We start from the raw sequence: 25,010 nt of genomic DNA, 5'->3' as shown, positions 1-25,010 counted from the left end.
CCAGAGCGACATACAAATTGGTGCATTCACCTTATGATATCCAGTGGAACAACCACTTTACAATAGTGCATCTAACTCTTTTAAGGGGGGGGGGGTTAGAAGGATTACTTTATCCTATCCTAGGTATTCCTTAAAGAGGTGGGTTTTCAGGTGTCTCTGGAAGGTGGTGATTGACTCCGCTGACCTGGCGTCGTGAGGGAGTTTGTTCCACCATTGGGGTGCCAGAGCAGCGAACAGTTTTGACTGGGCTGAGCGGGAACTGTACTTCCTCAGAGGTAGGGAGGCGAGCAGGCCAGAGGTGGATGAACGCAGTCCCCTTGTTTGGGTGTAGGGCCTGATCAGAGCCTGAAGGTACGGAGGTGCCGTTCCCCTCACAGCTCCGTAGGCAAGCACCATGGTCTTGTAGCGGATGCGAGCTTCAACTGGAAGCCAGTGGAGAGAGCGGAGGAGCGGGGTGACGTGAGAGAACTTGGGAAGGTTGAACACCAGACGGGCTGCGGCGTTCTGGATGAGTTGTAGGGGTTTAATGGCACAGGCAGGGAGCCCAGCCAACAGCGAGTTGCAGTAATCCAGACGGGAGATGACAAGTGCCTGGATTAGGACCTGCGCCGCTTCCTGTGTGAGGCAGGGTTGTACTCTGCGAATATTGTAGAGCATGAACCTACAGGAACGGGTCACCGCCTTGATGTTAGTTGAGAACGACAGGGTGTTGTCCAGGATCACGCCAAGGTTCTTAGCGCTCTGGGAGGAGGACACAATGGAGTTGTCAACCGTGATGGCGAGATCATAGAACGGGCAGTCCTTCCCCGGGAGGAAGAGCAGCTCCGTCTTGCCGAGGTTCAGCTTGAGGTGGTGATCCGTCATCCACACTGATATGTCTGCCAGACATGCAGAGATGCGATTCGCCACCTGGTTATCAGAAGGGGGAAAGGAGAAGATTAATTGTGTGTCGTCTACATAGCAATGATAGGAGAGACCATGTGAGGATATGACAGAGCCAAGTGACTTGGTGTATAGCGAGAATAGGAGAGGGCCTAGAACAGAGCCCTGGGGGACACCAGTGGTGAGAGCACGTGGTGCGGAGACAGATTCTCGCCATGCCACCTGGTAGGAGCGACCTGTCAGGTAGGACGCAATCCAAGCGTGGGCCGCGCCGGAGATGCCCAACTCGGAGAGGGTGGAGAGGAGGATCTGATGGTTCACAGTATCAAAGGCAGCCGATAGGTCTAGAAGGATGAGAGCAGAGGAGAGAGAGTTAGCTTTAGCAGTGCGGAGCGCCTCCGTGACACAGAGAAGAGCAGTCTCAGTTGAATGACTAGTCTTGAAACCTGACTGATTTGGATCAAGAAGGTCATTCTGAGAGAGATAGCAGGAGAGCTGGCCAAGGACGGCACGTTCAAGAGTTTTGGAGAGAAAAGAAAGAAGGGATACTGGTCTGTAGTTGTTGACATCGGAGGGATCGAGTGTAGGTTTTTTCAGAAGGGGTGCAACTCTCGCTCTCTTGAAGACGGAAGGGACGTAGCCAGCGGTCAAGGATGAGTTGATGAGCGAGGTGAGCTAAGGGAGAAGGTCTCCGGAAATGGTCTGGAGAAGAGAGGAGGGGATAGGGTCAAGCGGGCAGGTTGTTGGGCGGCCGGCCGTCACAAGACGCGAGATTTCATCTGGAGAGAGAGGGGAGAAAGAGGTCAAAGCACAGGGTAGGGCAGTGTGAGCAGAACCAGCGGTGTCGTTTGACTTAGCAAACGAGGATCGGATGTCGTCGACCTTCTTTTCAAAATGGTTGACGAAGTCATCCGCAGAGAGGGAGGGGGGGGGGGGAGGAGGATTCAGGAGGGAGGAGAAGGTGGCAAAGAGCTTCCTAGGGTTAGAGGCAGATGCTTGGAATTTAGAGTGGTAGAAAGTGGCTTTAGCAGCAGAGACAGAAGAGGAAAATATAGAGAGGAGGGAGTGAAAGGATGCCAGGTCCGCAGGGAGGCGAGTTTTCCTCCATTTCCGCTCGGCTGCCCGGAGCCCTGTTCTGTGAGCTCTCAATGAGTCGTCGAGCCACGGATTAGGAGGGGAGGACCGAGCCGGCCTGGAGGATAGGGGACATAGAGAGTCAAAGGATGCAGAAAGGGAGGAGAGGAGGGTTGAGGAGGCAGAATCAGGAGATAGGTTGGAGAAGGTTGGAGCAGAGGGAAGAGATGATAGGATGGAAGAGGAGAGAGTAGCGGGGGAGAGAGAGCGAAGGTTGGGACGGCGCGATACCATCCGAGTAGGGGCAGTGTGGGAACTGTTGGATGAGAGCGAGAGGGAAAAGGATACAAGGTAGTGGTCGGAGACTTGGAGGGGAGTTGCAATGAGATTAGTGGAAGAACAGCATCTAGTAAAGATGAGGTCAAGCGTATTGCCTGCCTTGTGAGTAGGGGGGGAAGGTGAGAGGGTGAGGTCAAAAGAGGAGAGGAGTGGAAAGAAGGAGGCAGAGAGGAATGAGTCAAAGGTAGGCGTGGGGAGGTTAAAGTCACCCAGAACTGTGAGAGGTGAGCCATCCTCAGGAAAGGAACGTATCAAGGCGTCAAGCTCATTGATGAACTCTCCAAGGGAACCTGGAGGGCGATAAATGATAAGGATGTTAAGCTTGAAAGGGCTGGTAACTGTGACAGCATGGAATTCAAAGGAGGCGATAGACAGATGGGTCAGGGGAGAAAGAGAGAATGTCCACTTGGGAGAGATGAGGATCCCAGTGCCACCACCCCGCTGACCAGAAGCTCTCGGGGTGTGCGAGAACACGTGGGCAGACGAGGAGAGAGCAGTAGGAGTAGCAGTGTTATCTGTGGTAATCCATGTTTCCGTCAGTGCCAAGAAGTCGAGGGACTGGAGGGAAGCATAGGCTGAGATGAACTCTGCCTTGTTGGCCGCAGATCGGCAGTTCCAGAGGCTGCCGGAAACCTGGAACTCCACGTGGGTCGTGCGCGCTGGGACCACCAGGTTAGAGTGGCGGCGGCCACGCGGTGTGAAGCGTTTGTATGGTCTGTGCAGAGAGGAGAGAAGAGGGATAGACAGACACATAGTTGACAGGCTACAGAAGAGGCTACGCTAATGCAAAGGAGATTGGAATGACAAGTGGACTACACGTCTCGAATGTTCAGAAAGTTAAGCTTACGTTGCAAAGTTAAGCTTACGTTGATCATTATTCATGACTCTCCATCTTGGATAATGGATGATCAGCAAGAAGTGAGTATTTACTTATTTGTGTGTTTTGTTTATTGACAACCAATAACACAAGACAAAGAACAGACCAGAGTGTTAATCTGATACTATAAAAACTGCAAGCCTTGTGAACAGCAGTGTGTCTTCTTCAAGGCTACGGATTAAATCAGTTTCTTTACATTTATCAAAACTCTCCCCAAATGTTCTCAAGGTAGGTTGGATTAAGATGTCAGATGTTCTTCAGATTCTACTGAATGTATATTCCATAGAACCCTGCCTCCTGACACAATATCCTGTATCTGCCATAGAGCCCAATGCTGGTTATCACTAACAATGAACATAATCATTTGATCGGAGATAGGACAATAACAAAACAACATTATTTATGAAGTTAACCAGATCTCATTAGTGCCCACAGTCCCTACATGAGGGAGGCTTGAGTGACAGGAGAAATCTGATTGGTCCTGTTTGTTCTGTATGTAGTGATGTAGTCTACCACACAGAACTCACCTCTGTTTTACACCATAGCCTCAGGATCACGGTATTTACAACATGAGACCCAGGAGGACAAGCTGAAGAGGGAGGCATCAGCTGGTGAGCTTGGTAAGTATGAGAGAGTCTGGAGGAGAGAGGATTGAATCAGGGAACATGAGTGATGTCATTCAGTTTTTCAGACTAATTCATTTGTAATGTATCAAATAGTCAATAGACCAGTTGATGATTGGTTCAGCTCAGATAACTGTTGACTGGAGGAAATAATTACTAATAATTGTACCACCTCCATCAAATGATAATGTCTTTATAGGCATACTATTGAATGAATTAATACAATACTTATTCAAACAACCTATTAAATATGTTAATTGATCTCTCTCAGAGTTGAAGATGGAAAAAGAATTAAAAGAGAAATTAAGACAGGAGATGATGAACCAACTAGAGGAGAAAGACACACAACTGGATGATATGACCCAGGAAGTGAGAGAGAAAGAGAGACTCCTGGAGGAGAAGAACCAGATAATGGGACAGAGGGAGAAACTATTAGAAGAGAAAGAAAACCAACTGGAAGAGAAAGACAAGCAACTAAAGGATAGAGACATTCAACTAGAGACACTGAGAAAGAACCTGCAGGACAAGAACAGCCAAGTAGAGAACTTCAGAGTCCTACTGCAGGAAAAAGACCTTCAACTAGAGGACAGCAACCACAGACTGGGGGAGAAGGACAGACTACTGGAAGAGAGAGACAAACTACTGAAGGATAGAAACATTCAACTAGAGGACAGCAACCACAGACTGGGAGAGAAGGACAGACTACTGGAAGAGAAAGAGAACCAACAAAAGGAAAGAGACCTTCAACTAGAGGACAGAAACTATAGACTGGGAGAGAAGGACAGACTACTGGAAGAGAAAGAGAACCAACTAAAGGAAAGAGACCTTCAACTAGAGGACAGAAACTATAGACTGGAAGAGAAGGACAGACTACTGGAAGAGAGAGACAAACTACTGGAGGAGAAAGAGAACCAACTAAAGGAAAGAGACCTTCAACTAGAGGACAGAAACTATAGACTGGAAGAGAAGGACAGACTACTGGAAGAGAGAGAGAAAGAGCTGGAAGAGAGAGACAAAGTGCTGGAGGGAAAAGCAAATGAACTAAAAGAGAGGAGGCAGGAAGTAGAAGACAAAGATAACCTACTAGAGGAGAGAGAGAAGCAGTTAAAGGAAAGAGACAAACAGGTGGAGGATGTCAACAATGAAAATGCTGAACTGGGTAAGATTATTCACACCATTAATACATTTAGTCTTCTGTACTTTCCTCAATTCTCAGGTTATTGTCGACTCTCCACTGAGTTGTGAATATTGTTTTACATCACTTCATACTTTCCCTCTGCATCATATTTCTATCTAAAGTCTTTAACACAGAATTCAGATCCTCGTCCTCCTTTGTTATTTCAGCTCAACAGATATGTGATGTGAAGACTGAGGTAGAGAGACTGAGAAGAGAGATCTCAGCCCAGATGACTGGTGAGTGAGATATGTGATACTTAACATTTCAATAGAAACCCAGAACTCCCCTTCAGTAGGTCTATGTGCCTTCATGTGTCACTGAGGTAGATGTTCCCATTCTAAATGGTTGTTCTATTATTTTAGAACCTGGAGAGACGTCAGATACAGGTTCCATACTCCCAGTCAGGAGGAGACAGAGCAAGGATGATCCTCCAGACAGTGAGTTATCACTATTGTCCTGTTGTCTCCTACTGTTTCTAGTCTATAGTGGACCATCCTTCACTTAGTGAGTTATCAATATTGTCCTGTTGTCTCTTACTGTTTCTAGTCTATAGTGGACCATCCTTCACTTAGTGAGTTATCAATATTGTCCTGTTGTCTCCTACTGTTTCTAGTCTATAGTGGACCATCCTTCACTTAGTGAGTTATCACTATTGTCCTGTTGTCTCCTACTGTTTCTAGTCTATAGTGGACCATCCTTCACTTAGTGAGTTATCAATATTGTCCTGTTGTCTCCTACTGTTTCTAGTCTATAGTGGACCATCCTTCACTTAGTGAGTTATCAATATTGTCCTGTTGTCTCCTACTGTTTCTAGTCTATAGTGGACCATCCTTCACTTAGTGAGTTATCACTATTGTCCTGTTGTCTCCTACTGTTTCTAGTCTATAGTGGACCATCCTTAACTTAGTGAGATATCAATATTGTCCTGTTGTCTCCTACTGTTTCTAGTCTATAGTGGACCATCCTTCACTTAGTGAGATATCACTATTGTCCTGTTGTCTCCTACTGTTTCTAGTCTATAGTGGACTATCCTTCACTTAGTGAGATATCACTATTGTCCTGTTGTCTCCTACTGTTTCTAGTCTATAGTGGACCATCCTTCACTTAGTGAGATATCACTATTGTCCTGTTGTCTCCTACTGTTTCTAGTCTATAGTGGACCATCCTTCACTTAGTGAGTTATCACTATTGTCCTGTTGTCTCCTACTGTTTCTAGTCTATAGTGGACCATCCTTCACTTAGTGAGTTATCAATATTGTCCTGTTGTCTCCTACTGTTTCTAGTCTATAGTGGACCATCCTTCACTTAGTGAGTTATACATGTTGTCTCAAACTGTCATCAATCTTGATATTCTCTATTTTCTCCAATAATCTATATTTCACTATGATGTGTAATGTATTTGTAGTTTGTTTATAGTATGTTTTAAATGTGTCTCTGATGAGTCAGTATGTTGACCAGTTCTCTATGTTGTGTTACAGTGGGAGGAGAGACCTCAGATACAGACCCCACACTTCCACTGAGGAGGACACACAGCATGGAGTTTAATCCTCCACTTAGTGAGTTATGGATGTAGATTATATTATATTTGACTCTGTTGTACATCCTCCAGATAGTGAGTTATGGATGTAGATTATATTATATTTGACTCTGTTGTACATCCTCCAGATAGTGAGTTATGGGTGTAGATTATATTATATTTGACTCTGTTGTACATCCTCCAGATAGTGAGTTATGGATGTAGATTATATTATATTAGACTCTGTTGTACATCCTCCAGATAGTGAGTTATGGATGTAGATTATATTATATTTGACTCTGTTGTACATCCTCCAGATAGTGAGATATGGATGTAGATTATATTTTATTTGACTCTGTTGTACATCCTCCAGATAGTGAGTTATGGATGTAGATTATATTATATTTGACTCTGTTGTCCATCCTCCAGATAGTGAGTTATGGATGTAGATTATATTATATTTGACTCTGTTGTACATCCTCCAGATAGTGAGTTATGGATGTAGATTATATTATATTTGACTCTGTTGTACATCCTCCAGATAGTGAGTTATGGATGTAGATTATATTATATTTGACTCTGTTGTACATCCTCCAGAGAGTGAGTTATGGATGTAGATTATATTATATTTGACTCTGTTGTACATCCTCCAGATAGTGAGTTATGGATGTAGATTATATTATATTTGACTCTGTTGTACATCCTCCAGAAAGTCAGTGTGTTGATCAGTGCTGTGTGTTGTGTTACAGTGGGAGGAGAGAGCAGCAGTCCAGACTCCCCAGTGTCTCCCAGTGTGTCTGAGCTGAGACTGGTGCTGCTGGGGAGGACTGGGGCTGGGAGGAGTGCAGCAGGAAACACCATCCTGGGCAGAGAGGAGTTTGGGGCCCAGGCCAGCCCCTCTGCAGTGACCCAGAGGAGTAAGAGGAGAGAGGGGGACGTGTGTGGGAGACGGCTGGTGATGGTGGACACTCCAGACTGGTTCTGTCCTGGACTCTCTCTGGAGGAGATGAGACAGGATGTGGGGCTCTGTGTCCGTCTGTCTGCCCCGGGACCCCACACCTTCCTCCTGGTCATACCAGTGGAGCCCTCTAAGGGGGAGGAGAGAGGGGTGCTGGAGAGAATAGAGGAGATGTTTGGGGAGGGTTGTTGGGACCACACTGTGATTCTATTCACCCATGATGATGTCCTGAAAGAGCAGAGCATTGAGGAGTTTCTCCAAGCTGGAAGTCAGGACCTCCAGCAGCTTGTAGAGAAAAGTGGGAGCAGGTACCACGTCCTCAACATTAAGGACAGGGCCCATGGCACTCAGGTATCAGAGCTGCTGGATCAGGTAGAGGAGATGGTGGCAGGAAACAGAGAGAGATTCTACAGCAGTCAGACCTACCAGGAGGCAGAGACCCAGGTTAGAGAGATGGAGGGAAAGATCCAGAGAGAGAGAGGAGAAAGGAAACAGAGGGAGGAGAGAGACTTGAGAGAGAGGCTTCAGAAGGAGTTCCAGGACTCTCTGATAAAGATAGAGGGAGTGATCCAGGAACATGAGGGAGATATCAGAACACTCAGTGAAAGAACCAGTGAACTGGAGAGACAGGTGAAAGAAGAGAGGGATGAGGAGAAGAAAATAGAACTGGAGAGGGAGCTGAAGAGGGAGTCTGATAGGAGGGAGGAGATGGAGAGAAAGCTGGAGAGATTGAGAGAGAAGACAGAGAATGAGAGGAGGGAGATGGAGGAGAGACACAGACAGGAGATAGAGGAGATGATGGAGAACTATGAAGGAGAGGCCAGAGTTGAAGCAGAGAGAAACATGATGAAGATAGTCCTACCTGAGTTACAGAGGAACATCATGATCTCACAGACAAAGTTGCAGAGGGAGTTCAGCAGACAGATGGAGGAGAAGAATAGACAGATGAAGGAGAAGGATAGACAGATGGAGGAGAAGGATAGAGCGATTGTGGAAAGGGATGGAGAGATACAGGGACTGATAGATAGACTGTGGGAGATGTGCAAATGAGTTATTGTAACTAGCCTGAAGAAGTGCTGGGATACATGGAGAGGTAGAAGAAGAGAGAGGAGGAAGACAGGGAGAACTGATGGAGATCTGAGGAATGTCTGGGCAGATGTAACCTAGTTCACCATTTCACTGAATTAGTCTGACAACGAGGTTAGAGATGAGATTACTTGTTCATGGAGGGATTGGAGAAGTTAGAGATAATCACATGATATTTATCTGACAATGTAAGAACAACGTGATAGTCTGTCCTGTGATGAGTGTCATGGTGGGAAAACAGGTCAGAATACTGTCTGATCCTGTCTAGAACAACGTGATAGTCTGTCCTGTGATGAGTGTCATGGTGGGAAAACAGGTCAGAATACTGTCTGATCCTGTCTAGAACAACGTGATAGTCTGTGCTGTGATGAGTGTCATGGTGGGAAAACAGGTCAGAATACTGTCTGATCCTGTCTAGAACAACGTGATAGTCTGTGCTGTGATGAGTGTCATGGTGGGAAAACAGGTCAGAATACTGTCTGATCCTGTCTAGAACAGCGTGATAGTCTGTCCTGTGATGAGTGTCATGGTGGGAAAACAGGTCAGAATACTGTCTGATCCTGTCTAGAACAACGTGATAGTCTGTCCTGTGATGAGTGTCATGGTGGGAAAACAGGTCAGAATACTGTCTGATCCTGTCTAGAACAACGTGATAGTCTGTCCTGTGATGAGTGTCATGGTGGGAAAACAGGTCAGAATACTGTCTGATCCTGTCTAGGTCAAAATCTGTCGTTCTGCCCCTGAGCAAGTCAGTTGCGGAAGACACATTTCAGTTGAATAAATTCAGTTGGACAACTGACTAGGTATCCCCCCCCCCCTCCCTTTACAGTGTCTAGAGGAGGGGAGGGAGGTCTGTAAAGATCTTGATGAGACGTAAAACAGAATTCCAAACCAACGTAGATTATTGACCTTTGCACTGCAGCCTTTTAGAATGGAGAGGGTTGTGGGGGGTCAGGAGGTCAGCGGGCGGATCTGAGATCTGAGTGAGACTTTTACTCAGTGTTTGAGGAGGTCTACTATTGAACAGAGAGAACCATGCTGTATTTACCATACACTACTTCCTGTTCTTAATCAATCAAATTGCACAATCGAATTGTATGTTTCATGTTGAAACTTTATGTTTCCTCCGCGATGGCCGGATCCGGGGTCTGGGAGGGGGGCTACGACCTACACCGGAGCCGCCACCGACACTCATCACCCCCCCCTACCCTCCACATTTGGTTTCAGGTTTTGCGGCGTCCGCACCTTTGGGAGGGGGGGGGGGGGGGGGGTACTGTCACGCCCTGACCATAGAGAGCCCTTGTTTCTCTATGGTGTAGTAGGTCAGGGCGCGACTAGGGGGTATTCTAGTTTAAAATGTAGATGTTGTGTTCTAGTTTATATTTTCTATGTTGGTGTTTTTGTATGATTCCCAATTAGAGGCAGCTGGTAATCGTTGTCTCTAATTGGGGATCATATTTAAGTAACTGTTTTTCCCACCTGTGTTTGTGGGATATTGTTTTGTGTTTGTGCACCACGTAGTCACGTTTCGTTGATCGTTTTCTGATTTATTGTTTTTTGCATAAGTTTCACTTTGAAATAAATATGTGGAACTCAACATCCGCTGCTCCTTGGTCCCGTCCTTACGACAACCGTGACAGTAGCAGTATCAGGTATGACCCCTGACCTCTGACCTGTCAGTCAGATAAGAAGGGTCCTGGGAGAAACAGATGTGAGAGGAGCTGAGAACTTAATGGATGGAGACACTGGTTCTGTTAAAGTTCATGGACCTTTGAAGTGACTGTTACCAGAACACACACATCCAGTGTCTCCCATTCACACCATTAGTGTTTAATGGACAAGTCACAGTCTCTGACCTTTGTCCAGACATTCACTAACTGTCATTCACTGTCTTGTGAAAGGTTACCAACTGTCTGATCTTCAGGATTGGGTGGATTTATTTAACGGGTTACAAGAAAACTCCAAGGGCTGGTTTCCCGGACACAGATGAAGAATCTCCATTGAAAGTGATTTGTAGTCAAGGACTCGGCTGATTCCCTAAGAGCTTTAAATGGCTCCTTGTGGTCCGGTGAACCAAGCTGGTGTAATAAGTCACCATATCTCAGACCTGAAGACTTGTGTAAGCTAACACAGTCTTGTGGTCTGGTGAACCAAGCTGATGTAATAAGTCACCATATCTCAGACCTGAAGACTTGTGTAAGCTAACACAGTCTTGTGGTCTGGTGAACCAAGCTGGTGTAATAAGTCACCATATCTCAGACCTGAAGACTTGTGTAAGCTAACACAGTCTTGTGGTCTGGTGAACCAAGCTGGTGTAATAAGTCACCATATCTCAGACCTGAAGACTTGTGTAAGCTAACACAGTCTTGTGGTCTGGTGAACCAAGCTGGTGTAATAAGTCACCATATCTCAGACCTGAAGACTTGTGTAAGCTAACACAGTCTTGTGGTCTGGTGAACCAAGCTGGTGTAATAAGTCACCATATCTCAGACCTGAAGACTTGTGTAATCTAACAGTCTTGTGGTCCGGTGAACCAAGCTGGTGTAATAAGTCACCATATCTCAGACCTGAAGACTTGTGTAAGCTAACACAGTCTTGTGGTCCACATGAGCCTTTGGTTCCAACCCAATCTGTCTGTACGAGTTGTTTAATGTTGAGGAGAGTGAGAGAGTCTACAGACCAGACTCCACATGGTTTCTGACCCCAGACTCTGAAGTGATTGTACAGACATGTGGAATATAAATGAGGTCATTGAGACAGAGACTAAAAGTCAACATGGCCACTACTTTTGGTGATGTTATTACTTGGAGTGGTTGGGATATTTGTCTGTTGTGTTGTTGACCAGGATTAGCATGGGTCAAGACACTGGAATTCCTGAAACCATAAATAACATATAATAATGGTTTGTGAAGTTACTTCTGATGAAAGTTATAAATGTTCATTTATAGTCAGTTGTCTTCAGAACATCAATGAAGCATATTCTTGATTTCCTGTCTGACTCCCTGTCATACACACACAGTCTATTCAGGACAGGGGGGTTTGTGTGTGTTGAATGCTGGGGTTTGTGTGATGACATTATACACAGACATGTCTAAGTCTAACACTGGCTCTCTGTTAAAGGAATTTCATTCCTGTGTTTATTAACCAATTCAATTAATACACTCTGCCCATAAATAAGAATTTGTAAGATAATTATCAGCATAAAATGGACAGATACCAGTCTTAAAATCAATCAATCAATAGCGTTTATTCTCGAGAGTACTGATCATAATACATTTTACATCAGGTTATATAATAAAGATGATGTCATAGGTTTTAATGTCCATCCTCCTCTAGAATACAATGGCAATACAGTTCACAGCCTCATTACTGTCTGCCACCTGTTCAACTATCTGCAACCAACCCAAGGTCTTTCCCCTCCCTGGGTAGAGACATCATTCTAGCCTGTCTGAAGATAAACCCATTCTTTCTAACAAGGAACACATAACATTCAACATTATAATTATAATAAGATTCATTCTTACAGTATTATAGTAGTATTCTGTTTAGTTATAATTCTAAGTCAAATGTATACATATTTTAGTCATTAAACACAAAAATCCCGTAACACTCTCAGACAGGAAGTGGCAGCCACGCCTTAACAATAATACATGCTTTTTATACAGAGCTTTTCACTGAGGCTCAATGCACTTTACATGGAATGATAACCTACTACATTCAACATCAACTAACCACTCTCTCTGGCCCTGAGAGCTCTCTCCATCTCCACCAGGACTTTGAAAAGAGACATTCTGTACTGACGGCATTGGATTTAAATAGTGTCCCCATAGTGCCAGAATGATGTTTCTATGTACTGTAGTTGAATGTTAGCTTGGGTACCTGACTTTCTGCTTTCAGTAATACTTTATAGATGTTGTTTTTCAACAACAATCTGGCTAAAAGCCCATCTTCTGGCTCACAGGTTTGGTTCAGACAGTCATGTTTTCAGCGCTCTGTAACGTTCTGATCTGTCAAGCAGAGTTTGTGCAAAGCAAAGTTTCAGCTCTGAATTCAGCCACCAAGCGGAGCATCTTGTAAAATTCCTGTAATGTGTTTATTCTAACCAATCAGAATCAGACCTTACAGAGGAAACACAGAGAGCTGTCTGAGACCTGGGGTCTGCTCTGCTATGTTCTCTACTACACCATGCCCCCTACCCTGCACACACACACACACACACACACACACACACACACACACACACACACACACACACACACACACACACACGAGAGGGAGCAGAGTTCCTAGTGCCCGCCAATACTCCAAACACACACACCACTAAAACACAACTCCTGAATACTCCAAACACACACACCACTAAAACATAACTCCTGAATACTCCAAACACACACACCACTAAAACACAACTCCTGAATACTCCAAACACACACACCACTAAAACACAACTCCTGAATACTCCAAACACACACACCACTAAAACACAACTCCTGAATACTCCAAACACACACACCACTAAAACACAACTCCTGAATACTCCAAACACACACACCACTAAAACACAACTCCTGAATACTCCAAACACACACCACTAAAACACAACTCCTGAATACTCCAAACACACACCACTAAAACATAAGTGATGGAGATGAGGGAGGTGAAGGTGAGGGAGGAGGAGAAAATGAGTTAGAAGGTGAGGAGTGGAAAGAGGAAAAGAGTGAGGACATTCAGGGTGAGGGGTGATGGGAAGGAAAGGTTGGTGATGAAGGAGGTGAGTGGAGAGGAGAGGGGGCTGGTGAGAGGTGAGGAGAGGGGACAGGCGAGAGGTGAGAGGAGAGGAGGCTGGCGAGAGGTGAGAGGAGAGGAGGCTGGCGAGAGGTGAGAGGAGAGGAGGCTGGCAAGAGGTGAGGAGAGGGGACAGGCGAGAGGTGAGAGGAGAGGAGGCTGGCGAGAGGTGAGGAGAGGGGACAGGCGAGAGGTGAGGAGAGGGGACAGGCGAGAGGTGAGGAGAGGGGACAGGCGAGAGGTGAGGAGAGGGGACATGCGAGAGGTGAGGAGAGGGGACAGGCGAGAGGTGAGAGGAGAGGAGGCTGGCGAGAGGTGAGGAGAGGGGACAGGCGAGAGGTGAGGAGAGGGGACAGGCGAGAGGTGAGGAGAGGGGACAGGCGAGAGGTGAGGAGAGGGGACAGGCGAGAGGTGAGGAGAGGGGACATGCGAGAGGTGAGGAGAGGGGACAGGCGAGAGGTGAGAGGAGAGGAGGCTGGCGAGAGGTGAGGAGAGGGGACATGCGAGAGGTGAGGAGAGGGGACAGGCGAGAGGTGAGGAGAGGGGACAGGCGAGAGGTGAGGAGAGGGGACAGGCGAGAGGTGAGGAGAGGGGACATGCGAGAGGTGAGGAGAGGGGACAGGCGAGAGGTGAGGAGGGGACAGGCGAGAGGTGAGGAGAGGGGACAGGCGAGAGGTGAGGAGAGGGGACAGGCGAGAGGTGAGGAGAGGGGACAGGCGAGAGGTGAGGAGAGGGGACAGGCGAGAGGTGAGGAGGGGACAGGCGAGAGGTGAGGAGAGGGGACAGGCGAGAGGTGAGGAGAGGGGACAGGCGAGAGGTGAGGAGAGGGGACAGGCGAGAGGTGAGGAGAGGGGACAGGCGAGAGGTGTTGAGAGGGGACAGGTGAGGAGAGGGGACAGGCGAGAGGTGTTGAGAGGGGACAGGTGAGGAGAGGGGACAGGTGAGAAGTGAGGAGAGGGGACAGGTGAGAAGTGAGGAGAGGGGACAGGTGAGAGGTGAGGAGAGGGGACAGGTGAGAAGTGAGGAGAGGGGACAGGTGAGAGGTGGGGAGAGGGGACAGGTGAGAGGTGTTGAGAGGGGGCAGGTGAGAGATGAGGCGATAGGATTGCCTGTAAATGAACAGAAACATCCACACACAAAGGTTATAACTATCAAGTAGTTCAAATGTAGTCCGATACAAACATCAAATACATTATTATTAAGTATTGTCATGCTAGTGACCTGTACATCCTCCACAGACAACCACAACACATACAGTGTTGTGGACTCCCTAATGTCATGGTCCTCCAATGACCCATTAATGGTGCTCTTCAGGGTTGTGAAGCCCGCTGCTGCATGGAGGGTAAAAACCTCACTCCAGGCATCATCCTCCCCCACTAACTCAAACAACATCTATATAACAAAAGAACAACATTAACAATTGTAATTCAGCCTGAAATGTACATTAATAGTAGTGAGTTTATCAACAAGTAAATTAATGATTTACCTGAATGGATTCAAAGAGCAGGAATCTCCTAATCCGCTCCCTCCCATCCTGGTATTTGATCTTAAAGGGCCCTCCATCAGGCTGCTCTGGATGAGAGACCCCCCTCTGTCTTCTCTCCTCTATTGACTACAATATGCATTACTGTCAGTGTTAAGTTATAAATATATTTATACCACAGCATTGTTGAATTCTAGAATGGTAATTAAAACCAGTTCAGAAAGAAAACAGCACGTAGAAATACATTTAACCATTTATTTAGTAATGAATAATGCCTTGGGGATATAGGCTCTGCTCATTCAGGGAAGCTCACTGCCCAAGCAAAGTGAAGGGGTTAAACCAAGGCCTTATACCTTTTAAAGGGTTAATAAATGGTGTTATGATAAACTGTAAGGTCTCCTCTTCTAGGAGACCTCTGTGTGTGTATTAACACCTGTTCTGAGTGTTGTGCCCTTCAGACACTATCAGAAGGTAGAAACCAGTCTACGTTCATACTCCTCCTGTCTGGACCCCACCTGGCTATCTGAGGTTCTGACAATACGACTGGTTGTCTGAGAACACAAGGCTGCCGCAGGCCTGATGAAAACAGCCACCTGTCAGAAGATGCTTGGACTCGTTCACCTTGTTATGACCCGATACTTGTGATGAAAGGTCAAGTTTCAGTCAAACCCACTTCTGAGATCTTAACTGCTGATAAGATGGTTGCTGCTGTCAAGGGGAGGTTAGATGTATTAAAATGTTGTTGCCAGGGAAAGTCACGCGAGGAGGACTGGGGAGGCTATATGAGTTACAGGACGTCTTAGACATTTTGCAGAACCTGGGGAGAGCTATCATATACTGTCCTCTGTACCAACTTCTGCCTACAATTGTATTACTAAAGGAGAATTTTAATACTTAAACAAAGAGTATGTGTTTCCTTTCCATTACTAATGTATGTTTGATAATTATATAGACCTGATCATCTGTTGAAGAAATTGACCAACAAAAGCGTCAATATAAAATAGCCTACAGCAGTGAGTGTGGTAAGCTATACCAAAACCCCCGGCAGGAACACAGAACCTAACAGGTGGAGTCTGGGGTGGTGCTGGGAGCAAGAAGACAGAACCTAACAGGTGGAGTCTGGGGTGGTGCTGGGAGCAAGAAGACAGAACCTAACAGGTGGAGTCTGGGGTGGTGCTGGGAGCAGGAAGACAGAACCTAACAGGTGGAGTCTGGGGTGGTGCTGGGAGCAAGAAGACAGAACCTAACAGGTGGAGTCTGGGGTGGTGCTGGGAGCAGGAAGACAGAACCTAACAGGTGGAGTCTGGGGTGGTGCTGGGAGCAGGAACACAGAACCTAACAGGTGGAGTCTGGGGTGGTGCTGGGAGCAGGAACACAGAACCTAACAATTGGAGTCTGGGGTGGTGCTGGGAGCAGGAAGACAGAACCTAACAGGTGGAGTCTGGGGTGGTGCTGGGAGCAGGAACACAGAACCTAACAATTGGAGTCTGGGGTGGTGCTGGGAGCAGGAAGACAGAACCTAACAGGTGGAGTCTGGGGTGGTGCTGGGAGCAAGAAGACAGTGCATAGTAGCAGTAGCAGCAGCAGAGTTTCTGCAGATAAATGTGTGCTTTAGTATTATTGTCTTTGGTAACTGTAGTATTAGCAGGGTAAACGCCTCCTTTCTGTACATTACCTTGGTAAAATGAACTCCGCAAAGGGACTCGGCTCCACCTTGTCCTGCTGCGTCGTCCATTATTTCCAAGGTAATGTACAGAACGTCTGCGTTTATCTCTTACATAATATACAGATGATATCAACTTGGTGAAATCCCTTACCTTCCTCCACCTGCTCTCCTACTCCTCAAAACGACGACGTTTCATCTCCTGTGGTAAATAATAAAGTATTGAATTCATCTGTTTTGTGTCTGAAAAAGTAAGTGTTTCCTGTTGGAATGCCGATGATGTGATCTGAACAGATTTACTCAGCTATATTATATACATACTTTCTCCTGGTCTGCAGCCAGAGAGAGATGGTAGCCTCGTCTTGGAGACGTCGTATCTCCTGCATATCCACTAGAGACTGTAATCAATACAGGTACAGTAATAAATAAAGCCATTCTGATTGTTAAGTTACAATGAGAATCCTAGAACTAATATTATACTTTATCATTTGATGCTAAAAGTGGAAAAGGTCATTTAACGTTCCAAACCTCTAGTGTCATTGAAGTTTGTGGTGAGGCAACAGGGAGGCCTGTCTCCATAGGTGGAGTCTCTGTCTCCATAGGTGGAGTCTCTGTCTCCGAGGTTCTGTCCTCCCTTACAGTTTCCTTTAACATGAAAATACAAGAAATCACCAGTAGCTCAATTACTTTATAACGTTTGTATACATAGGGACATCCAGTTAATTTTCAAATTAATTCATTCCAGTTTCTTTTCAAATGAATTCATTACCTCTGGCATTTATCACGTGACATAATACATCTCAATCTTCCTCCCCCTTCCTAACACATAAACTATCAAATACCTTCAATCTTAAGTACAGGGCAGACCTCCATAGTCCAGCTGATTTGATTGCTGCTGGACACATGTTGTCCAGCTGTAGGAGAACGAGCCTCCTCTTCCTGTCTGTCTTAAAGGCCTCTACATTTGGATTCATCTGGGGGAATGTTTCCCCCAAAACCTTCAAGATGCTGCTCTCCTCCTGACCATAGTGCAACTTGATCTGCCTCACAGGAGACTCTAAAGATACTGAGATTAGAAAACATTATTTCAATCTAATAACAAGTATTCTAATATAAAACAGGGAAACAGTCCTTGACCTTTAAATCAGTAAAATAACCTTCAATAAGTCTATGTTAAATCACAAGATAGATTCACACCTAGCTTACTTACAAAGCAAGCACTGTGGACCGCACTGTGTACTCATGTACTGCAGGGATAAAGGGAAAATGTACCTCTCCTGTTCAGCTACTGGATGTTAGGCTCAGCGATCAGACAAACCCTCATAGTTATCAGCCTGCTTCTCCCGGGTTGACGCCTTTTGCCACTGCAGCCAGGTCCTTTCCTCCACTGCAGCCAGGTCCTTTCCTCCAGGCTTTGTGGCTTGGAAAGGGTAGTGACTATTCATACGTTCATCTAATAATCAAACAGAGGGGGTTTTGGAAAAGTAGGTACTTTAGTAAAAACACCCCCATCTAGTGGATGTATAGTGTCATTAGAATGAGTAGGAAATCAATATTCAAGACAAAGGCTGGAGGAACATATTGTTACTATAAAGTAATGAAGACACAATGGAGGGGATTTGTTTTCACATGGATTTATAGCTTGTTACTTCAGAAGCAAAACTGTTGATATTCAGAAAATAGAAATGAATGTATTATCAGGGAACAATCTTTGTTAAATAAGGCAACTGATATGTTATTAACTTGAGGTATGAAATAAGGTATGAGGTATGAAATTAAGTATAAAATAATTGGAATGTTAATGACATCTCCATGGGTCCACCTTGGGGGGTCAAAGGTCATACCTGTATGCATTGTGGGGTATATTGATGAGACAGAATGGGCAGCATTGGGATGTGTTTTATTATCACATCGTACCATAGATGATAACTACAACAAACTCCCCACAGAACAAGGAGACCCATTTGAAAAGTTTCATAGAGTCGTCATGGATTCAGTGTAAAATCAGTCACAACAACCTATTTTAAAATTGGCCGCCATTCATTTCAATGTGGAGGAACTGAATATATTTCTCAGGGCAGAAATGAATAAATAATTGGTTTAATAAGACTAATAAAGACTGAACATGTGTGTTACTGTGAGGAAAGTGTTAAAAGATGTCCCAGTATATGTATTTAGTAAAATATTACCAGAGCGTCTGCTAAATTACTAAAATGTAAATGTAATAATGGTAGAAATATGACAAAACACCAAAAATAATGTCTGAAGTTAAGACGGACTGAGGAGATCTGATAGGTTTCCTTCTATGAGAAAATATCAGTCATTTAACATGACCTTTATCAATTATGAAGCCTTTATGTGCTTTATGTGCAGAAATGATTAAAGAAATCACAAAATGTGACGTTAGCTGATGAAGATTATCTCATAGAACAAAGTGGATAACATTTCCTCAGCCTGTATTTACCAAATAACTAATTTTCAGCGATAATTAAAAAAAAAATACAAAAACGCCATTCATTACCCCATAGGCTGTCAAACGAATCATGGCGGAGTTAGTGCCTACAGAAATATGCCGTTACTATTTCTCTGTATAGCTGGAAGGAACATGGAGCTGTCGGGCCCAGCCCTCCCTGGGTGAATTTAGTAGCACCCCCTGGTTGCCACGGGCAAGGGCCGGGCCCTCTCTCTGGTGGTCGGCCCCCCTCCCTGGGTTTGTCCATCCATCTGGCCATCTCCCCCCTCTTCCTGGTGAAGAGAGCAGGGTGGATGTAGTGGCGCCGCCTAGGGGGTCGAGGGCAGGGGGTCGGCCCTCCTTTCCATGGGTAAGCCCCATCCCTCTCTGGCCCTCTATAGGGAGCTAGGTGGATGTAATGGCACCCTCTGGTGACCCAGGGTGGGGGTCTACCTCTGGGTCAGCCTCAGATCTCTGGCCCGCTCCCCCCATATCCCGGGGGAAGGGACCTGGATGGATATATTGGCGCCCCCTGGTTGCTGTGGTTTGGAGCCCTTCTCTGGGGGACGGCCCCCCCTCACTTGGTCGACCTCAGACTTGAGTTCCTTTATGTTATCACAATCACACCATGTGTAGTTAATCATGAAACATACACCCCCGCCCTTCTTCTTCCCGGCTGTATGTAATAACACACTAAAATGTCTGGGCTAACAATGTAAGAAATAACACTGCAAAGTTTCCTCGGGGCTAGAAGCACGGCTCTCTATCGGCGCCATTTTATATATTGACTACGTCCGTCCTAGCTCGCTCATTTTTGTCTTCATCGAAATTACGGATTGCCTCTTGTCCGCTTGTCGTCCCCTTATGCCATAGTTTGATCAAGTATATTATGGAAGCGCAAATGTGCTTATAATTGGAATGTTTGATAAACTTGGGAATGGAATTCAAAACACAGCGCTGTGAAAACAATGATGAAGTTTGAGTTTGGGAAACACTGAGATCCTCTGCATCAATGTAGCCTAGTCAGATGTCTATTATTAGTTACAATGTGGAAATACAATGCAACAATGTAGCCAAGTCAGATGTATATTATTAGTTACAATGTGGAAATACAATGCAACAATGTAGCCAAGTCAGATGTATATTATTAGTTATAATGTGGAAATACAATGCAACAATGTAGCCTAGTCTTATGTCTATTATTAGTTATAATGTGGAATTACAATGCAACAATGTTGTCACGCCCTGACCTTAGAGAGCCTTTTAATGTCTCTATTTGGTTTGGTCAGGGTGTGATTTGGGGTGGGCATTCTAGGTTTCGTTTTCTATGATTTTGTGTTTCTATGTTTTGGCCGGGTATGGTTCTCAATCAGGGACAGCTGTCTATCGTTGTCTCTGATAGGGAACCATACTTAGGTAGCCCTTTTCCCTCCTTTCTGTGTGGGAAGTTGTCTTTGTTTGTTGGCAATATAGCCTTAAGCTTGTTTTTGTATTGTTTATTGTTTTTGTCGGCGTCATCCAAAATAAAAAGGAATATGTACGCTCACCACGCTGCACCTTGGTCCAGTTCTTTCAACAGCCGTGACAAATGTAGCCTAGTCAGATGTCTATTATTAGGTATAATGTGGAAATACAATGCAACAATGTAACACAACTAAAGGATCTAAAGATACTGTGTGTTTAAAATGCCGAACTTCCACATGTTCAATGCTAAATGGGTCAATATGCTGAAATGGATGACTGTGTCTTTAAAGCATTAATGGAGGTCTAAAGGGGCATTGCGTTTAACAATCAAATCTTCAACTGTGTCCTCGTAAATTAAAAGTGAATGATGGAAGATGAAATCCCAAATAAGACCCCACTGGAGAGGACAGAGGAGCATTTGAAATTCACCCTACCCAGCCCGGAAAGGCCAACTTGGAGAGTGTACACGCACAATTAATTAAATAAAAGTCCTTCTAGTTGATGGAGGAAATATTGAAGCTGTGAATGAGGGTCTTGAAGCTTTTGATGCTGTTCTCAATGACTTTCAGAATGCTCATGAATCTGTACTAGAGCTAGTCACAGAGGAGGAACAGGAAAATGACTTTCAGAATGCTCATGAATCTGTACTAGAGCTAGTCACAGAGGAGGAACAGGAAAATGACTTTCAGAATGCTCATGAAGTGCTAGAGCTAGTCACAGAGGAGGAACAGGAAAATGAGAGCATTAACTATTATCAACCAAGAATGAGGACTTATGAACATTTCCTGAAAGAGGTGGAAATATGGAAAAATGCTGAAGTTGAGCCACAAACGCTCATTCAACCACATGACAGCATTTCCAATGTGTCAAAAATATCAAGTAAAACAAAGTATTCTAAGGCTGCATCATCCTCAGTGTCCTCTGCACGCCTAAAAGCTGAGGCAGAACGAGCAGCTCTACTCGCTCGCCAAGCATCATTACAGGACAAGCATGCATTGGAACTGGAGAAAGCTCAACTGAATGTTAGAATGGAAAAAATGGAACTGGAAACGGACATAGCAGCATATAATACCAGACTGAAGGTCCTGGAGAGTGTTGAGTCAACTTCTCAATCCCATGCCGTGGCAGCCCACTTTACTAAGCCAACAAGATGGAATGAAGTCCTGTTTTGAGAACCAGGAACCTGAGGTCTATGAGGAACCTGAACCATCACCTGTTGAGTTTGCTGCATTAGGTGCAGTTCCAAAGACCCCACTACAAAGAGTTTAACAACAACCGACAACAAAGACATGAAAACCTATTCAGAAAACAGTCATAAACCACACCCCTCAGCAGTCAACAGCAAGGTCTAGCAATCAACACAGAATCAACACTATGGGTATCAGCCACAATACCAGCCATGAAAACCTCTCTACTGTCATGCAAAGGCAGAATGAAATTGCTGACCTCCTTGTACTACAGCACAAACAGGCCACACTCCCTGTTAGGGAGATAACTATGTATGACGGTGATCCTCTAAACTTCAGGTCATTCATGCGTGCATTTGGGCATGGCATAGAAGACAAGACCAGCAGCCACCAGGATAGACTCTACTACCTGGAACAGTACACCTCTGGTCAGCAGTCACCAGGATAGGCTCTATTCCCTGGAACAGTACACCTCTGGTCAGCAGTCACCAGGATAGGCTCTATTACCTGGAACAGGACACCTCTGGTCAGCAGTCACCAGGATAGGCTCTATTACCTGGAACTGTACACCTCTGGTCAGCAGTCACCAGGATAGGCTCTATTACCTGGAACAGTACAACTCTGGTCAGCAGCCACCAGGATAGGCTCTATTACCTGGAACAGTACACCTCTGGTCAGCAGCTACCAGGATAGGCTCTATTACCTGGAACAGTACACCTCTGGTCAGCAGTCACCAGGATAGGCTCTATTACCTGGAACAGTACACCTCTGGTCAGCCCAAGGATCTGGTCCATAGTTGTCTGCATATGGAAGCCAGAAGAGGCAACGCGGAGGCTAAGAGGTTGTTAAAGGAACACTTTGTCAATGAAATCAAAGTCACCACTGCTTACATCAAACCGGATGATGGAAAGGGACTGGTGGCTATGCACTCTATCTTAGAGGTTGCTGTAACGCTATGCAAGACCTACAGAACATGGAAGAGCTAAATCTTCCCTCACATGCCAAAATATTGCAGGATCAGTTGTATGGAGATATTCAACATCCCCTGTCCAACAAAATGATTTTTTAAATAAATAAAAAAACAGCAGCAGACTCTAAACAGCTGTTCAAGTCCAAGAGTAGGGGAAGCAGCTTTGACACTGCAGTAGATGTAGTGTCAGATTGCGACTCTGAAAAACCTCTAAAAGAACAAACATTCAAAGTAAAGAGACCAGACACCTGCCCTTCTGATGCTCCCAGTAGTAAAGAGACCAGACACCTGCCCTTCTGATGCTCCCCGTATCATGTGTATTTTGTGTTGTTGAACATTTATTGGTCGACTGCCAACAGGTGAAGGTACAGCCACACAAATCCAAGGTTGAGTTTCTAAGATCCCTGATGAACACACAGCCAAGCAGATAAAATAACTGGACCAAGACAGAGAAAAGCTGCCTGTTGAAAGAGCACTTGGAGTCCGATTGAACATTTGAAAGTGATGCGTTTAGAGTCACTGTCAAGAACAGACCCCTTACAAAAGGAGGTATTCTCTCAACTGTCAGCTCTGTTCATGATCCATTAGGTTTCCTCTCCCCATTCATATTAAAGGCAAAGCAAATTCTTCAAGAACTCTGCAAGCTAAAGTGTGGATGGGACGAAGTCATTCCCAAAGAACACTCTGTTTCATGGAAGAAATGGCTCTGAGCTGGACCAGCTGTCCAGATTCCAGATTGACAGGTGTATGATGCCTGAGAACTTTCGTCAAGTCAAGACCGCACAGCTGCATCACTTAGTTGACGCAAGTGAACAAGGTTATGGCACGGCAAGTTACCTTAGGTTCACAAATGGTATGGAAAGGTCCACATCCAATTCATACTGGGGAAATCAAGAGTGACTCCACTCAAGCAGATGACAATCCCCAGACTGGATCTTGATGCAGCAACATAGGAGGTGCGAGTGGACAGGATGTTAAGGTTGGAGCTCCAGATTGAACTTGAGGAGTCAACTTTCTGGACGGACAGCCAGTCTGTGCTAAAATAAACCCGCAACGATACCAAGAGATTCCATACCTTTGTGGCTAAAAGGGTTGCATCATTCAAACAGTTTTAGAAACTTCAGAGTGTTTTCTATCCAAATCTACTAATAATATGCATATATTTGCAACTGGGACTGAGTAGCAGGCAGTTTACTCTGGGCACGCTTTTCATCCAAACGTGAAAATACTGTCCCCTATCCATAACAAGTTAATCAGAACAACAGTTTTCAGATGTGCTAACATAATTGCAAAAGGGTTTTCTAATGATTAATTTGCCTTTTTTAAATGATAAACTTGGATTAGCTAACACAATGTGCGATTGGAACACAGGAATGATGGTTGCTGATAATGGGCCTCTGTACGCCTATGTAGATATTCCATTAAAAATCTGCCGTTTCCAGCTACAATAGTCATTTACAACATAAACAATGTCTACACTGTATTTCTGATTCATTTGGTGTTATTTGAATGGACAAAAAAAATGCTTTTCTTTCAAAAACAAGGACATTTCTATGTGACCCCAAACTTTTGAACGGTGGTGTAGCTATGAACCGTAATAGTGCTCTGGTATAGAATGTTTTGTGAATTGTCTCTATTTTTGGAATATTAAGTAACTGTTATGTATTCAGTGCAGTTAACAATTAGGGGCCGGTATGTTAGAGCCGATGTGGACATATTTGTATAAAAGACAGAACATACAGAGCTCCATGTAGGTGTAAATATATGAAATATGAATGTATATGATGAAATATCAGGTACCTTGATGATTTATATTGACCTGTTTGAGATATATTCCTTTGTTATAAGTGGACCTTAGTTTTTAGCTCCTCCTCTTGACCATTCATTGTACTGTGGTCGGTGTGTTAGTGACAGGATAAAGGCAGGAAGTTGGGCCTTCGGGGGAGGGGGAGTCCAAGCTAGACTCGGGAGTGGGAACTTCAAATGTGGACTGTATGTGTCTGAAACAACCCCGCTTCAGGCTTGGGCAGTGGTTCTGGTCAAGAGGAAAGGAAGCCACTACAATCGTCATAAATATGGAAGAACTCTTCAGATTGTTTTGGCTGGGAAGCATGCAGACGCCTTAACTCAGCCTCCCATAAACTCAGCCTTTACCCCCAGCCCTGTCCCCTGCACATCCTAACCCAAACTCAGTCTTTACCCCCAGCCTTGTCCCCTACACACCCTAACCCAAACTCAGTCTTTACCCCCAGCCCTGTCCCCTACACACCCTAACCCAAACTCAGCCTTTACCCCCAGCCCTGTCCCCTGTCCCCTACACACCCTAACCCAAACTCAGCCTTTACCCCCAGCCCTGTCCCCTGCACACCCTAACCCAAACTCAGTCTTTACCCCCAGCCTTGTCCCCTGTACACCCTAACCCAAACTCAGTCTTTACCCCCAGCCCTGTCCCCTGCACACCCTAACCCAAACTC

At 45.2% G+C, this 25,010-nt stretch overlaps 1 protein-coding gene across 3 annotated transcripts in view; it reads left to right on the top strand.

Annotated features, from left to right (window-relative positions):
• The first annotated feature begins 2,989 nt into the window (after positions 1-2,989).
• Positions 2,990-25,010, top strand: part of LOC139577306 (trichohyalin-like) — a 38,809-nt gene continuing 16,788 nt past the window's right edge. Inside the window, exons 1-7 of one of the 3 annotated variants that reach the window (XR_011675255.1) lie at positions 2,990-3,792; positions 4,067-4,954; positions 5,140-5,208; positions 5,335-5,409; positions 6,451-6,528; positions 7,238-8,773; positions 9,224-10,129. Coding sequence is in view for 1 of the 3 variants with exons in the window: in XM_071404315.1 (XP_071260416.1) it covers positions 4,075-4,954; positions 5,140-5,208; positions 5,335-5,409; positions 6,451-6,528; positions 7,238-8,496 (2,361 nt within the window). In the remaining 2 variants the exon portion in view is untranslated. Of the gene's footprint in view, positions 3,793-4,066; positions 4,955-5,139; positions 5,209-5,334; positions 5,410-6,450; positions 6,529-7,237; positions 10,130-25,010 lie in introns of those variants that run through there. The other 2 variants (XR_011675254.1, XM_071404315.1) reach the window with 2 other exon arrangements.

The sequence above is a fragment of the Salvelinus alpinus genome, chromosome 5, assembly GCF_045679555.1.
Source record: "Salvelinus alpinus chromosome 5, SLU_Salpinus.1, whole genome shotgun sequence".
Lineage (NCBI taxonomy): Eukaryota > Metazoa > Chordata > Actinopteri > Salmoniformes > Salmonidae > Salvelinus > Salvelinus alpinus.
The sequence above is the reverse complement of the archived record's forward strand: the minus strand, read 5'-3'. Positions and strand labels throughout refer to the sequence as shown.